Below are 16,430 nucleotides of genomic sequence, written 5' to 3' on the forward strand. Positions count from 1 at the left end.
GTTCATATATTCTGTGTTGTAATGCTGTGTTCTTGTTCATGTTCTTTAGAAAGATGAACATTTCTCCAGCTTAAACTCTGGTCTCAACAAATTAAATTTTCTTAATTGAAGTAGCATTATAACAGATATATGCTTCTATTCATAACCCATAATTCACTTAGGTCCACCCAGTCCATAATCTTGGTGCTGGTTTGTGTGGAACACATTGGTAAATTGTTTGTTTCACAGCAACGCATTGTTTGAGCCCAGAGCTTGTTTGGAAATTTCTGGTGTTGCTAGTGGGAAGTAAAAAAAAACCCAGCTTATGCAAATACATAATTGATTACCAGTGGGGAAAATTACATCAGAAGAAGTTTGCTGAATTAGGGCTTGAGTCAACCCACTATCTGGATACATAGTGATTTTTGTTCTCCAAGTCAGAATAGCCATGACATTCCAGCCTTATCACACTGTTCATGAAATAGCTTCCTTAACAGACTAATAATAATCTCCTCTGCTAAAGATGTCTTGCCTGCTTTAGCTTGCTTACTCATGTTCTACTTTGCTGAATTCATGAACACATGCTTCCTGGAGCAGCTGCCACCCTTCCTAAAACTCTTGGTTTCCAGACCCTGCCCTAATGACTGTCTGTATATTTTTATCTGAAGTAGGAATTGGAGCAGGAGCTAGAATTCACCTTTTCCCCCTCTTCTTGAGTGAGTGCTCTTCCCCTTAAATTACAGAGTCATGCTCTTTCTTGCTTGCTCCCTGCAGACTGAAGAAACTTCATTATTGGAACTACACTGAGGTTCTGAGGATGGTAAATCTCCTCTGTAGTCTCAGCCAAGATAGCGTGGGATCTGCAATCCTTCCATTAACTGGAGGAGTTGATTCTGTACCTGTCATAGCTTTAAGGAGCATTCACAGGTCTTGGAAAAAGAATTTGAGTATCATGAATGCACCTATGTAGAGTGGGATTGACATGTTAGGTGTGACTAAAGGATGCTTAACACAGACAAGGCAGAGGATTTCGTGTGTACAGGTCCCAGAAGGACTTAGGAATGACCTAAGTAGGGAGCTTCTTGGTGTTACTGACTCAGACTTTAGTATCAAAAGTGCAGAAAGAGGTTACAAGCTCTAGACAGTCACCTTCTGGGGTGAGGAGGTGAGAAGTGAGAGACCAGGCTGAGAAACATACCCCTGGAGTCAGGCCATAGGAGTAAAAGGGAGCCAGGATTTGGGCTCTTAATCCTTCTTTTGGATTTCGTTCTCAGCTCATATTGCAGAACTAAAATAAGAGACGTGGTTTTCAGATTAACATACCTTAAGTTTATTTCATGTCTGTGTTTCAAAACAGTCTTCTTTTTGAATACTTGAACTGATTAATGATATTGAATTAGAAATTGGTGTAAAATTTGACTTGAGCATGGTTATCTGGTATACTAGTGCTGATAGAAATATCGTTTGCTTCTGTAAACAAGCTTGAAAAGGACTGAGCTGTTTGAAAACCTGACTGCAACAGCAGCCAGCCTTTCAATGCTAAATACTGGGGGAAGAAAAACAAGTCCCTAAGCCTCTAAATCAGCTTTTAAACCAAGATCTTCCCAACCCCTTCACCCTTTAATTTCTTCCCCTTAGTTGACCACATTTTTCACTTGTTATTAGCTTTACTACATAGCCATAGAAATTTATTTTTTTTATAATTATTGGGGTTTAGCAGATTTGTAAGGAAATTCTGATAAGGTCCTTAAATTTGATATATGCTAAGGAGTAGAGAGTGATGGGTGTCCTCTATAAATTCAAAACAAACAGGTTTGGATTAATTCAGTAAGAGTCTTTCAAGTTGCTAGGGATGGTCTGAACTGGCCACTGCAAAGTTGTTACACTACCAATTAACTGGCAGGGGTTTATCTACCATGCCAAAAGTGTACTGGGTGCAGTATGTGATTCTCAGCTGTTACAGCTACAGCAGCTGCTCTTGTTGCTTTTCAAATAATGTTGAACCTTTAGCATACATGAGCTTCAAAGAATTACAGGGTTGTGTCTTAAGACATAAACTTTGCAAATTTAACCAGCAGGTTTTGATAAGGTTTGTTTTTCTGAAGTCCTATGATAGTAGTGTGTTCTGTGGCTGTGGATGTGGGATATTTGTGTACCTGCAGTCCTATGTTAAATAGTCTTTCATACAACAAATACATAACTGCCAAAATAATATTAGCGAAATAAATATCAAAGCTGCTTGTATGAAGTATTACTTATTAAAGCAGGAACTGTAAGATGCTTTTCCTCTTTTTTTCTTTGAGATTTTGTTTTTACACTGCTCCTTCCCCTTTTTCCAGTTGTCTTGCTGTTCTGCATATTTTTATATACAGCACATTCTTACAATACTCTCTTTTTAAAGACGGCATTTAACTTGTTGGCTGCAAGCAGTCTTATTGTTAGAAAGGTATGTGGTTATTAATAAAATTCACTCTGGTCCAAGAGCTTGGATATAGGAATATAGGAACTGTGGTGACACTGTTCTCACATCCTGTACTCTGTAGACTTCTTGTATCATAAACAGTTTTAGAGGTTTGCTGTTTCTTCATGTTTATATTAACCAGTGCATGTGTCTTAGTAGCTTGCTTTGTGAGGAAACAAAGTTTAGTCAGCTCACTGATGATTGCTTTGATACCTCTGGAAAAAAAGAGTACAAAATCTAGTCAGACTCATTAAAAACTGCTAATAATCTCTTTACTACTCTTCTCTGTTGGAGACTTAGTATTTAAAAAAACTCTGAACTGGCCCAAGAAGCACTGAATGTCTGTGTTTAAAACGCTCTTTGCATCGTTAAGAAATCTGAAGTTGCCATTGTTCCACCCATCTTCCCAAGGGAAACTCAGGAATAATAACCAGAGGTGAGAAACTTTGATGTCCAGCATCTGCTGACAGAATTCCAAAAACAAAGGTGCTGGATCTCTCCTGACCTCCAGGCTGTGTTTTCACTCTGCCAGCTTTCTGCAGGCTTGCTTGCCTATGAGTGGTGAGGCATTGGTGACTTCTGCAGCTGCAAAGCCATAGCACCACCCAAGCCAGGCACCCCTGCTTCGTGTGAGTGTGCAGGAGACTGCAATTTGCATGAGCTCCAAGGTCACACAGCAGGTCTGGCTGCACCATGCGTGTCTGTCACTGTTTACCAGCGTGCCATTTTAATTTGCACTCTCTCCCTAAAGAGCCACAGCTCTCAAATGAATGGCAGCTGCCACCAGGGACTGAGAAGGCTGCTGGCCATTAGCAACTGGTCCAGCCACCCTCCTAGGGGTGGGAGCTATTAACAGGTCTGTGGGAAATAGCAGTTACATGTGAACCATTTTCTATGTTCATCAAAGGGAAAACAAAGGATTATCCGATTACAAGTGCACCATAACAGCTAAATGAGCAACAGCAGCCAAAGCTCTGTCCTGCCCTCTCTCCTTTTCATGCTGTCTTGCTCCATCTCAGACATCCAGTTTCCCATTACTTAAGTCTCTGAAAGCCTCTTCCTGCCTTTATTGTTTTGCCAGTTGTTGCCTTCAATTTACTGCACTGATAAGTACTTCCCAGGCTGTAAATATGTGGTTGAGACATTTCTGAAGGCAATCCAGGTTTTGATTGTAATCACAGGAGGAAAGGTCAGCAGCAAAAGTCCTCTCACTACACAGAGAGGCCACTCCTCACACTAGGGTAGGTATAGATTGTGAATTCTTGGGGAGAGATGTGAGGGAATGTAGGGGTTAGCAGGACTGGAGAAATAAAAATGAGCACGTACTTCACCTCCCTTTTTCACAAGGTGATACCCTTGCTTTTAGTAGAGGTACAGTAACTGCAGTTGATTTTCAGTTTGGGAAAGGCCAGAAGCCAGAAAGAGTGAGAAATCAAGTATGACAATCGTTGCTGAAAATGATAGCAGGTAAGGAGGAGGTGTTGAATCCTCCCTAGTGGTATCTGTGACTTCAGATAATGATTTTGTCTTCCCTTGATGTAACATAGCTGCAGAGGTGGCCAGTGGAAGAGAGGGAGTGTTTTCAAATGTTACTTTTTGGGTCACTTAGCTATAATCTCTAATGTTTGGGTGACCAGCACAAGGCTGTAGAGCTGGGCAGGCTTGAGCAGCTCCATATGTGTCTGCAAATCCTGTGGCACCATTACAAAGGGTGGCACGGGTGTTTGCAGTGTGCTGTCTCCCCGTGTGGGGCCCAGAAAGTACTGATAGGTAGTCTACAGTGGGAAACAACTGGAAATTACAAAATGATATGGAGAGAAAAAGCTTTTTCTTAAGGGAAAAATTGATTTAGAAGTGATGGGTTTGTTAGATGAGAACTTGATACGCAACTTAGGGAATTTTAATACAAGTTACATGCTCTAAGGACTCTTCTTTGCCTTGAAATTGATTGAAAAGTTGTGTGAAACTAAAAGCAGTGCTGACTTCTAGAACTGTCATAACTCTTGGAATATTTAATAGCTTAAAAGAAGTCACCCAGGGACTATGCTACTACTGAAAAATTTTGGCTTAGTTAAAAATAAGACATAACAAGTGTTGTGGTAGATTTCAAGCTGAACATACAAGAAAGTCTAGGCAGATAGGCTTTAGGATTTCTTAGCAATATACTTCAAAAATACGTGTGATATTTCTGGCTTGTCTTGCAGAGAATATAGCTGGTTAAGGTAAACAATAATAAAATATTAAGCTGTTTTGTAACAGATATATGGTAATAAATATTCTGGCGGTTTGTCTTTGAGAACTGAAGGGTTGATTACTTCCCCAGATGCTTTTTTAAAAGGACTAAAAGAATTGTTTTTTACTTGGGCTGGACCAGCCTCATTATAGGCATGTAACAGTGTAACCAGTTGTGAATATTCGCTTGTAAGATGCATTTTAACCCTGACTTGACCAGGCCAGCAAAGCAGACTTACTCTTGAAAGATGCTCTATGCAAGTCTGTGAATAGCAAAGTTAATTGCCAAGAGTTTCTCAGAAGGCTTACGGGCAGTAGTATAACTTGTAGGAGGTATTGATGGTGTCTTGCTTGGCTTCTGAAGAAAGATCAAGTTAGAGTGTGTGAAACTCTTACTGCTGTTGCTGTCCTCTCCCTCGGTGCTGGAGATCTCTAAAGTGTCTGAAGCACAAAGATTCTCAGGAAAGCTGCATCCCCTAGTGTCACACAAGTTAATCAAATATCTGATATTGGTAATTGGACTTTACAAGGAATAGCGAAATCATTACAAATCTACTAAGAAGTAGAGTCTTCTCTAGCTCTCCCTTTTAACCTGATGCATTCTGAGCAACTCTACTACCTTGACTCATGGATAGTGTCAGATGCCATCAGCATAGCATATGGAACAAACCAAGGATGTCTGCTCAGATTTTACTGCCATTTATTAGCTGGAGTTAAAATTACAGAGGAAATACCAACTAAGTAAATACAGGAAACAAATATAGAAGTGGATGGGACAAACCAAAAGTATGGTAGATAACCATTTCCATAAAATGTTAGTATTGCAATTGGGAATTTGTTGTTCTTACAAATCCAGTTATTAAGCTGTACATTATTTTAGGTGAATTACATGGGAGAAAACCTGGGGGTCGTGGTAGAGGTGTGATGTTGTATTTGAAATCATCTTGGTTATGTTTCACAGAAAGAATGCTAAACAAAATGCTATTTAAACAGCTCAAGCCTTAATCAAGTGACTTTCTGAATACTGAAAATTTTTGGTCATGTGACTGTCCATGGGCATTCCTCATGATTTCTGTAAGCTTCTCTTTTATCTTATGTCAGCATCTATTCTACTCCACATGCTTGTTTATGAACTTGTACAAGACACTGTGATCGTATGTGTATGAGTCTGAGCTAACAGCTGGGTGATTCATGTGAGTTGATCCATATATCCACTTGGTCTCTTACCTGTGGCCGTACTAATTTAACCTCTGTTCCCATAGAAGATGTCTAGGACTTGAAATGGCTTATAATGCCCTTCTGTGTTGATTGGGTGACTCCTGAAAATTAATATTAACTCAGTGGAGCCTTCTCAAAATAGAGCATAATAAAATATATTTTGAATATTTGTAACTTGAATACTTTTGTACTCATCCTTCAGAGGCTATACAAGATGTAAATAGCAAGGTTTTGGCAGCAGAGAGTCTGCAGGAATGGCCTCTGTGGGAGGAGGCCAGGGGCTGCTCTGTGCCAGGCAGAGCCACTTTGCAGGGACCCCATGCAGCTGAGCCCATCAGTCAAGTTTGTGGCACCTCTGGAAAAATACATTTAAGAAAAGGCAGAAAATTCTGAGGAGAGGGAAGTGTGGAGAGAACAAGGGACTGAATAGGAGGAGGGAAGAAGAGAGGGAATAATAAGGTCAGAGGACAAGGAGGTGCTCTGTGCCAGAGCAGGTACTTCCCTGGAGAGCCTCTGGCCCATTGATAAGTTCATGGAAGAGCAAGGGCACCTCTGAAGGAACTGTGGTACACAGAGACCCATGATAAAGCACAGGACCAGAGTGAGAAGGGAGCAGCAGTGGAGGGGAACTGCTGAGTACAGACCCTGAGCTTGTGCACTGCTGGTTGTCTCACCAAAGGATTGGCTTTAGCTAGCCACCAGCAGACTACCTGTCCTATCCTCTATTGAAACATAGATATGCCACTCTGCTGCTTAGTGTCTTTTGAAATTCTCCTTTGATTTAAAAAAAAAAAAAAAGTGAGTCAAAGCAATAGATAGGATGCAGTTGCTGAGGTTTATGGTGTAACTACAATCTGAAGGTACGCTACAAAGGTGAATGAGTACCGGGGAGTCAGAGGAGCCCAGGACTCCCATATTCCATTTTCATGCCTCTCCTGCCAACAGCAAGACTTGTATGTTGTGTTCATGAAGCAGTGGCACAATCTCCCCTTGTGCTCTGTCCCTGCTCCATACAACAAACATCATTGGTAAGCCAGATGTGCCATCCCACCGCCAGCTGCATGTGATGGCTGAGGTCATGGGCTGGGCAGAAGCAGTGGCATTAGGCTGCCTGACAGCCCAGCTTCTCTGCCCTGTCCTGCCTAGCACAGCTCCTGCCTGTGTCAGACCCTGGAGAAACCTGACCCCTGTGTCACTTGCTCCGAGTTTTCTAGAAATAGAGCCGTGTGTGCTGCAATAAATAAACTGGTACTGGCCAGCTACAAGAAATACATAATGCTGGGAGAGAGTAAACTCCAGGAGCCACAAAGTGGGCAACCTAAGGTTGTGCTGACCTGAGCCCGAACAGGTGTCTTGATTGAACCTGTGTAGGCAAAGGTGCAGTCCCAGCTGGGATTCTTGTTATGGCAATTACACAAATACATGTGGAGACTGATGACAGGAAAGGGTCTTGCTGTGGGAGCCTCCATTACATCTACAGGGCAGCAGATGAACTCTGTCCTGAAGAGCTCATCCTGGATATGATTAAGATAGAATAATGGAAAAAGGTGCATCAAGGGAAGGTACCCTTAAACCTTCTCATGAGATATGATTTCTTCTCAATTTCTTTTTCTGCATACTGATACTGATTGGATTTCCCAGTTGAGCTGCTCACACTTTAGCGCTCATCCAGCTGCCAGGTGGAAGCTGTTTAATGCAAGCATTCACTGATGGGTTGTGTAGGCTTGGAGGAGGGAGGATGAGGGGAGGTCTGGCTTATTTAAAACACCAAGAATGTCCTAATCTTATAAAGAATGCAAGTCTTCTGTGTGCAGGCCTCTGGAAAGTTTATGGCTAAACTGAGACCCGTGAAAGTGCCTTGTATCAAGGTGGGACTCTTTGCATGAGCCTCTATTTATTGTCTTTAAGTAGAAGGAAAATAGCCCACTTTTAATAAATTGGGAAAATGCTACATGAACATTTAATTTGGCCTGGCTAAAAAGCTGCTTGAATTTAATTTAGCTGAATAAATATTATCCTGTATGTCAAATTTAAGCCTGTTTAAAACTGACTTATTGATTTAGCTTGCACCTGTGACTGATACAGTTTGCCTGAAGTCCACCTGAGAGTGCCCACACATGGATTTGTACAACCTTGACATTTTAATACTATTTAAACTGCTGTAGGTTGTGAGTGTGGACCTCCCCTTAGTAGCCTCCAGCAGTAGAAGTGAAGTCTTTTAGTTTTACTAAAACAGTAAAACCAGTAGCCAGCATTAAACCTTAGCTTCGTGCTGCCCACCCTGTTCACACCATTTGGTGCTTTTGCATAAGATCAGAGGTTTCCTGGCAGGGTATCCTGTTTCTTCTAAAAACTAATGTATTGAACCTGACCACATCTGTCTCAAGAGTTGACAGCTTACATACTTCTTTCAAGTAATCTATCAAGACAGTCCACAATAGCACCATCTCAAGTCTTCCAAAATGTTGGACACAAAATACCATTACACTGCCCAAAAGTACTAAGGAAACCCATCTGCTCAAATGAACTGTGTGCATGTGGCAGTCAGAGTGATGGCAGGACTTGGAAGGAGCTCTATGTTTTGTAGTTCAGTCCATGGCAATCTTCTAACCTCTGAGCACATCACTGCAGTTGTTTCTGCTTTCTCCCTAGGGAGAAAGTGTACATCCCATGATAGAAATATTTCATAAAATAGAGCATGACGTGCCTGACACCATGAGTTGATTCATAGGGATATTATGGATGTCTCTATTGCTTAAATCAAGGAGAAAAAGATGTGGGCTTTGAGTGAGTGCTAAGGTCTATGTTGATGGTATTTCTGCTGCTGCAGTCTTCACCTGTTTCTGATTATCCCCTGAAATCCCCTCCCAGCATGTGGAGGGTTACCAGCAAGACTTGCAGGGGAGACTGCAGTTCCAAGTGGTAAAGAAATAAAAATGTCTGGCTCTGGAGGACTGTGTGCCTCTTGTGTCCTTAATAGCCTATGTTAATCACAGTAAACTCAATTGGATTTGCAATTCCATTATAAGGCAAAAATTTATTTATTAGTTTCATTAGTGGGCAATCGTTCCCTGAAACAGCTGGATGGCAAGAAGGCATTTCAGTATTATGCTGGAAAGTAGCTGAGGGCAGAGATTATCTTTGTTTGGAAGTCCAATTGCACTTTTGGCAATCAATTTTTTAATAATAGCCGCATATTTCAAACATTTTTTTTATGTGTAGAAAAACTCTGCTATGATTCTATTTTATTTTTAATTTTGTGTCTTTCTTGTGCTGAACTGTTGACAGAATATAATTTATTTAATTTATCTAGCTGAAATTTAGAGTAGTATTTTACTCATCCCTCTCTACAGGTGCTGGTGTGTGGTTGGATACCATTGTGGTATGATTATAAACAATTCCTTCATTGTTTTAGTAGAACAGCAGTGCTTAATCACACAAGTAATGATGTAATGGTTGTGGGTTTTGGAGTGTGCATTCAAGAGATGTGATATCAAGTTTTGGCTCAGACCCAGTCAGCCAGTTCTTCACTTGGTGGTTTTATTCTTCTTTAGGAATCATTATTATAATAATGCTCTAACCTTTAGAGGTTAGGTAGGCTGTTTGGGAGGACAGCACTGCAATGTCAGGATCTAGTCTGCTACTTAAGTAGTTTATGTAAAATTGAAGGAAAACAACAAATCTTCAATTTTACCCTGGGCATTATTTGTTAATTACCACATGGCTGCCTTTATACTGTTGTCAGTGGAAGACAGAGATGATTCTCTCCTATGTTATATTTTATGGATGATGGGAATACCAACAAAACTTAAAAGCCAGATCAAACCTCTTCCACTCCTACATTTCATGCTCATCAATCTTCTAGGCATAGACAGAAAATGCAATAGCTTTTCTCTGTTTAATTGTCTGAAGCACTAAAAAATATTTTGAAATGGCAAATTATTTTATTTTTTCTCCTCTTGAAAGAAAACCTAAGTCAGATGAATCTGGAAGACTTAGCTTTGTGAAAATTACATCAGTTATTTAAGCACTTAGAGAAGGATTTGGATATGGTCAAAAAGGAAAAACATGCTCAAAGTGGGATTTTAGGAAAAGTTAAGTGTACAAAGTTGTGATCTTGAAAAACACTGCACAGCTGCTGGTTAACTCTGAAAACAAACCAAGAAAATGCTCTGCTTACTTTTTTTTTTTTTTTTTCCCTCTTTAAGTACATAAACAGTCTACAGTCTTAGGAAGAAAGACTAACCCTAGGGTAACCATGGCTCTTGTGGCCTGACCAGCAGGACCACTGTGTACCCACCTCCCCCTCTTTCTTAGGTGCATTCTCTGTTTACTGTTGTGTGAAAGGATTAGTTTAGTTTCCCCTCAGTTCATTGCAAGCAGCATCTCTGTGTGATTCCTAGAAAAACAGATGTGTTCTTTCAAGGGGAGTTTCTGGACCACCAAATTTACAGGAGAGTGCTTTCTTCCACCTGGGAGGAAGGGGCAGGATCTAATGTTTGCACCTCTCTGATCAAGTTTCTTTTGGCTGGCTTGGACTGTGGCACTGTGTGTGCACTGACTGGTAGAAACTCCCTGTTCCATCAACTGTGTTTACATCCTCCAGGATCCTCTCAGCTTCAGGGAAGAGAGTGTCATGTCTAAATCATTACTGGATGGGACCAGAAAGAACCTGTCTGTAGAAACACATCTAAAAATAATACTACAGAATCATAGGATATTTTAGGTTGGAAAAGATGACTTTAAGATCATCAGATCCAACCGTTGAGTCCATCACCAAATCATGTCCCTAAGTGCCACATCTACATATCTCTTACATGCCTCCAGGGATGGTGACTCAATGACTTCCCTGGGCAGCCTGTGCTTGGCCACCCTTCCAGTAGAGAAGTTTTCCCTAATATCCAATCTAAATTTCTCCCCTGTGGAACTTGAGACCATTTCCTCTCATTCTGTTGCTTGTTTCCTGGGAGAAGAGGCTGACTCCCAGCTGCTACAAGCTCCTTTCAGGCAGCTGTAGAGAGGGGTAAGGTCTCCCCTCAGTCAACCTCTGTTCAGACTAAGCAATGCCAGCTCTCTCACCTGCTCCTCATAGGACTTGCATCTTTGGCTGAATAGAATATTTTGAAGCTCTTCCAAGCAAAACACTGCTGCATGCTCTAAACAGGCTCAGCACTGCAGGACTCTGAGGCTGGGTCTGTAGAGGAGTGTCCAGTGCAGGACACTTCTCCAGGTGCTGGGATGCAGTGCACTGTGCTGCTAGAGCACCCCTGGCCTATCAGTGGTGTCCTAAATGGATAGGAGGTGCAGGTGGGAGCTAGCATAGGCCAGCAAGGAGCAGCTTACATTTGCCAAGTCTACTTGGGAAGTTGAGACTTCACTGATGGAGCTGCAGGCCAATCTGGGGGGCATGATCAGCTCAGTAGTGCAGACCTACTCTGAATGAGAAGGGATTTCTCCTCTTTCTGGGAGCTGTGTCAGGATGTGATAGCTCTGCCTTTTGCTGAAGAAGGAGCACACCTGCCTGTCCTGTGGCTGAAGCAGCACCAGCACGGCCAGAAAAGCTGCCCCTGCCTGGCCTCCCTTGGAAAGCTGGACCACAGTGATGTTTGCAGGGCTGCAAGACAGAGACACAGCTCAGTGTGCCACTCTGTGTTCATTGCAGCACTGGCCAGTGCCAAAGGGGTCAGGGTGGTTATGTAAAAAAGGTGGGTGAAGAGTGCCAGTTCTACTAGGACTGGGTTTGTGAGGTCTGTAATATTGTGAGTTTGAAAAGCTTGATATTTGGGGGTGAATTAAAGCAGGTATATAGCTCATCAGTGCTTTGCATGACCAGCTTAAAAAAGTTAATGTTATGAGAAATGACTTCTGAAAAGTAATTTCCCAAATTCCTGTGTTGTTTCAATTCAAAGACTATTTTAGTTCTACTCTTAGCCTTTTTTTTTTTTTTTTTGATAAGTTGCTGAATGTACTCGTTTGTCACATTTCAAACACTTGGTGTGATCAGGAGATGGTGAGGCTTAGTCACAGATAATAAAATACTGATCTTTTTCTTTAAATATAACCTGTAAAATTACTTCTGAAAACTTGCAACAGAGTATTCTGTGCATCTTCAGGTAAAAGGATATTTGATATTTAAATGCATAATAGATGCATAATAAAATTTAGACGTTTCTGTATGTGTTCAGCTTTCTGTGACTGCTGCCCAGCTACTGTGGGAAGATTTATTTTATTTTAAAAAGCTGATCTTAAGGTCCTTTGAAAAATTGCCTCCTAGTTTAATGTTTGCTATGAACTTCATTAAACACTTCATGTGGTCTGCGCCAATTAAGACCATTAGCATTATCATGAACCAGTAACCTCAGGGGGAAAAATGGTTATGCTTAAAAACATAAAAGCAGGGTGATTAGCAAAAAGTGACCTATCAAGTGTAAATAGAATGGCTTGAACAAAATGTGCGTCATTGTACATGCAGGTCCTCATTTACCATCTGGTTTCTGTTTTATGACCCTGGCTATGCATTTATTTTATCCTAGTGGACAAACAATTGGATAATGCTCAGAAACACAGGCTGGAATGTAGGGAAAGCTTATGGCAATCTTTCACTTGCTCTGCATCATGTGGGGAAAAAAGCAGTTTATGGAAAAGATGAGTTGAACTGTAATCATTGTAACCTGATAATTCTTCCATATAGTCATATAATTATGATTTCTTTTACTTTCTTCAGATTTTCATTGAAGTCCAGCTAAGAATGCAACCAACAAAATAAAGTGAAAAAGCTGGGCATTTGAAGAAGCATCCTTCTACTTGGTGAAAATGTCTCTTATTTTTTGACAACGATTAAAAGACAATGGGGTCAAACACTCTTGGAAAGGCTGCAACATTAGATGAGCTTTTGAACACTTGTATTGAAATGTTTGGTATGCTCTTTCAATATTTTATTTTGTTGTTATTGAAATTAATCTTTTAATATAAATCCTGCTGTTCTCTGATTTAGCCAATCTTTCTCTTGGCTAAGAAAATTTCTGTTCTGTAAAATTTTCCATGTTTCAATTTGGCCCAGAATCATTCAAGCCAGAATTTTAATCACATGCATACTGTATTAAATTTTCTTAATATAGATAATGCACAATTGTGGGTATGGTGGTTTTTAAAATGCTGGCCTTTACCAAGAGAAATGTTTAGATGAATTATTCAAGGAGTTATTTCTGGCATTGATTTTTGTCCTGAGTGGTTACACAGCTGTGGTTTTGACCAGTCATTTTTTTTAAAGGTTTTCAAAATCATCATGCAATAATTGGCAAGAATATGACCTAAGGGTCATGTAATCTTTTTACTCTTATTAATATGTGATGTACCAGGTCTGAGGGAAAGAAGTGATGAAAAAGACCTTGATCCATAACACCATTAATCATATATCACATTGCAGTCAAATGAGTTCATGGACAGGCTTAAGCATTTTCTAATGGGGTCTTGATACACAAAGCTACATTTAGATTCTCTGGAAATGCAGGACAGATCTTGATTGGAATGAAGTACTAATTTTTCTTTGCCATGGAGAGAAACAAGTATCTAAAGGTGAGAGAGATTGAACAGTTGATGGATGGACAGACCTTGCTACCAGCTGCAGTGAATCCCATACACCCATTTCTGTTGCCATCAAATCAAACTTGTTGCCCTAGAACTTAATTATAAGTATTGGCAGAGCCCATGCACTTGTTGTCTGTTGGAAATAGTGTCTCTTCTTGTCTACACACCTCTTGACTCTCACACAAGTCCATGTGTGGCTCCTGTTTCATACCATCTATTGTCTTCTAAAAAAGTGACAGAGAATAATCTAACACTGCAGATATTGGGGGAGACTGATGGTCAGTCAGTCTGCCAGGGAAGAACTCTGTGCAGTTTCAGTGACTCCACTGCAAAGACACAAGGGTCTCTGTTAGACAGCTGGAGATGTGACCTTGGGCACACATATGAGGTACTGCTTTAACATTTAATTCCTTGAAGCAGATCCATTTAAAAATAATCTAACTGCTAACTTAAAGCTATAAAACTGCAATAAAATAAATATTGGAAGTAGTTGTACATAAATCATCTTCCCACTCTCTTGATGGACTAATTTTGGATTTATCCCTTAAATTACAGGCACTGTCTTTATATAAAATTTAGCATAGTGCTGGCCATGCCCTATCTTTTTTTGCTGTGGCCTGTTATCTGCACTGGTTTGGGCTTTTTCCTCTGTTTAAATAGCTGTCACTGCATTCTAGCAAGTTACTGTTCAAGGGGCATTTTTGTGCTCTGGTGTTCTCTCCTACCTTCTTGTTAGATAAGGAGCCAACATTTCGACTTTTGATCCTTTCTGTTTGACTGTGCTGTAAGAATAAAAGGTCCCCTCTTTTATGATGGGGTTAGCTCATTGTTTCTCTTTTGCAGATGACAAAGGAAACCCATGCTCCAGCCAGTTGCCAAGAACCTTTCTCTTAATGCATCGGTGGTATCTGCCTTCGACAGAGCTGGCTGGCAAGCTTCTGTCCACATATCCTTTCACAAAGTGCTGCAAATTGGCATTACAGTGTCAGGAGCAGATTGGTTTCCTGGCTGCTTGTAAAAATGTTCCAATTGATTAGTGAAAAACAAGGTTTAGAGGTGAATTTTTCTTCAACCTAAGAGGTGGAGGTTTGTGAGCTTCCTTATGGTCACATAAAAACTCTGTAGGATTTCTCCATATGTACAAGAATACTGAGTTTGCATCAACCTTGAATAACTACAAATATGAGGCCAAGATAACTATTCAAGTGTATCACAGCAGGTTGACTACTGTGAATTTTCAGTGATATCTAAGCACCTATATGTCATTTATGCCTCTTAATTCAGTAATCAAAACTATTATCCTATTTGGTTAGCCAGAGCTAGCAAGAAGCCTTTCAGTAGAATATTCAGAGTTGTAGAATAGAGGTATTTTTGGTAGGGGGAAAAAAGGAGCAGCTAGGAAATAGTCTCTGTCCCCTATGATGTTGTGGAAGTGAATGAAATATTACAGGTAATGTGGTCATCTCTAGAAGAAAAATTTGATACCTTTTTTAATTCAGCTGGTCTAGTGTCAGCCTCCAGTGAATAAAAATATTACTGAATCAAGGCACACAAAGCTTTCTTTAGCTGACATACTTACAGAGATGCTGAAGGGGAGAACTGCAATGAATTCAGATTGAAAATCTGCTACTTCATGAGGTAAATGCACTTCTGGTCCTTTAGCATTTTGGTTTTGTGGTTCTGTTAATACTATCAATATAATGTTGTTTGTTTGGATTGTTTTACTTGGTCTCCATTCTACAGTGGAGAGTGAATTTCTGTGTGTTTAAAACAATTAAGTTGAGCAATCCAGCTTTTAAGACACTTAACTGCATCGAGCTAAAAAGTTGACAAAAAACTTGCATTATGATTTTTCTGGCTCATGAGTGTTATGATTTATCAGCCTCTCAGAGGGCGACAAGTTCAGTGCCATGCAGAGGAGAGACACATTTTGCTCCCAGCTGTAACTTAGTGTGGGAGAAGAAAATTGTCTCTGGGCTGTAGACTTCAGTTCATGCAATCCCTACATAATTTATGGTGACAGGAGTGTGTTAGTGATGCCAAAGTTGTTACACCATGGGTCTATTCCAAACCTTGCACCAGCTGCTCTGACCTTGTTTCCATGGGAAAGCTTCCATGTGTTGGGCTTTTCTTATATAGCAACATTTCCCTGTAAAAGACAAAGCATAAAATTTAAGTAATCATGATATATCTTGCTTGCTTCAGTCAAACAAATGTTTTTTCCTCCTTCCTCTGGATGAAGTTACATCACTGAGAAGAAAGGTGTGGGGGGTTACTGCAGCCAGGGCTGGCAAAGCCTTTCCATTCCCCCTTTCATAGAGGAGCGGGCTTACATGGATTACATGTAAGCTTATGTGGCTCACATCTGCTTTACACGGTTACCCTGGTGGAACTGCCACTCAAATGCACATTTGCACTTCCATTGAGAAGTCTTTTCTGAGCAGACAAAGTTTTCTCACTTGGACAGGGACTAAGTGCAAGTGTTACCTGGGTGTCCTGGCAGCCTGAGTCAGGCACACTGTATGTGCCTTCCGTGGGTGTCACCTGAGACACCACTTTAATTTTGCATTTCAATAGACTGCTGCTTTGTTGGGCTGTTTTGAGTTAAGAAAAAAGAATTAAAAGATAAAGTGGCTTTTGGCACTTCAGTGTCACAAATAATTACAGAAGAAACAGACTGAGTTCGCTCTCTCTGTCTAAAAAACGATGGACCTGAAATATGTCCTATTGAAAAAATGTATGTGAAATATATGCAGCCACTGAATGTTATACCTGAGTCTCTGGGCATCTCTTAACTGCTGTCTGTGGTTTCAGATACTGGATTTTGGAATTTCCTGCAGAGTTTAACTTGGATCTTGGGCTGATTCGTTTGACTGAAGAGTTTCAAGAAGTAGCCAGCCAGCTTGGATATGAGGATCACATCCATCTTATTGATATCTCCAGCATGTAAGCA

At 40.6% G+C, this 16,430-nt stretch overlaps 1 protein-coding gene across 4 annotated transcripts in view; it reads left to right on the forward strand.

Moving 5' to 3' along the window:
• RASGRP3 (RAS guanyl releasing protein 3) overlaps positions 1 to 16,430 on the forward strand; it is a 58,157-nt gene that overhangs the window by 16,791 nt on the left and 24,936 nt on the right. For 3 of the 4 annotated variants that reach the window (XM_033055180.2, XM_033055178.2, XM_033055181.2), the window contains exons 2-5: positions 12,615 to 12,807; positions 14,321 to 14,423; positions 15,053 to 15,115; positions 16,292 to 16,423. In XM_033055180.2, coding sequence (XP_032911071.1) covers positions 12,738 to 12,807; positions 14,321 to 14,423; positions 15,053 to 15,115; positions 16,292 to 16,423 — 368 coding nt within the window. In that variant the 5' untranslated portion in view covers positions 12,615 to 12,737. The remainder of the gene's footprint in view (positions 1 to 12,614; positions 12,808 to 14,320; positions 14,424 to 15,052; positions 15,116 to 16,291; positions 16,424 to 16,430) is intronic. The other variant, XM_033055182.2, reaches the window with a different exon arrangement.

This window comes from Catharus ustulatus, chromosome 3, assembly GCF_009819885.2.
Source record: "Catharus ustulatus isolate bCatUst1 chromosome 3, bCatUst1.pri.v2, whole genome shotgun sequence".
Taxonomy (NCBI): domain Eukaryota; kingdom Metazoa; phylum Chordata; class Aves; order Passeriformes; family Turdidae; genus Catharus; species Catharus ustulatus.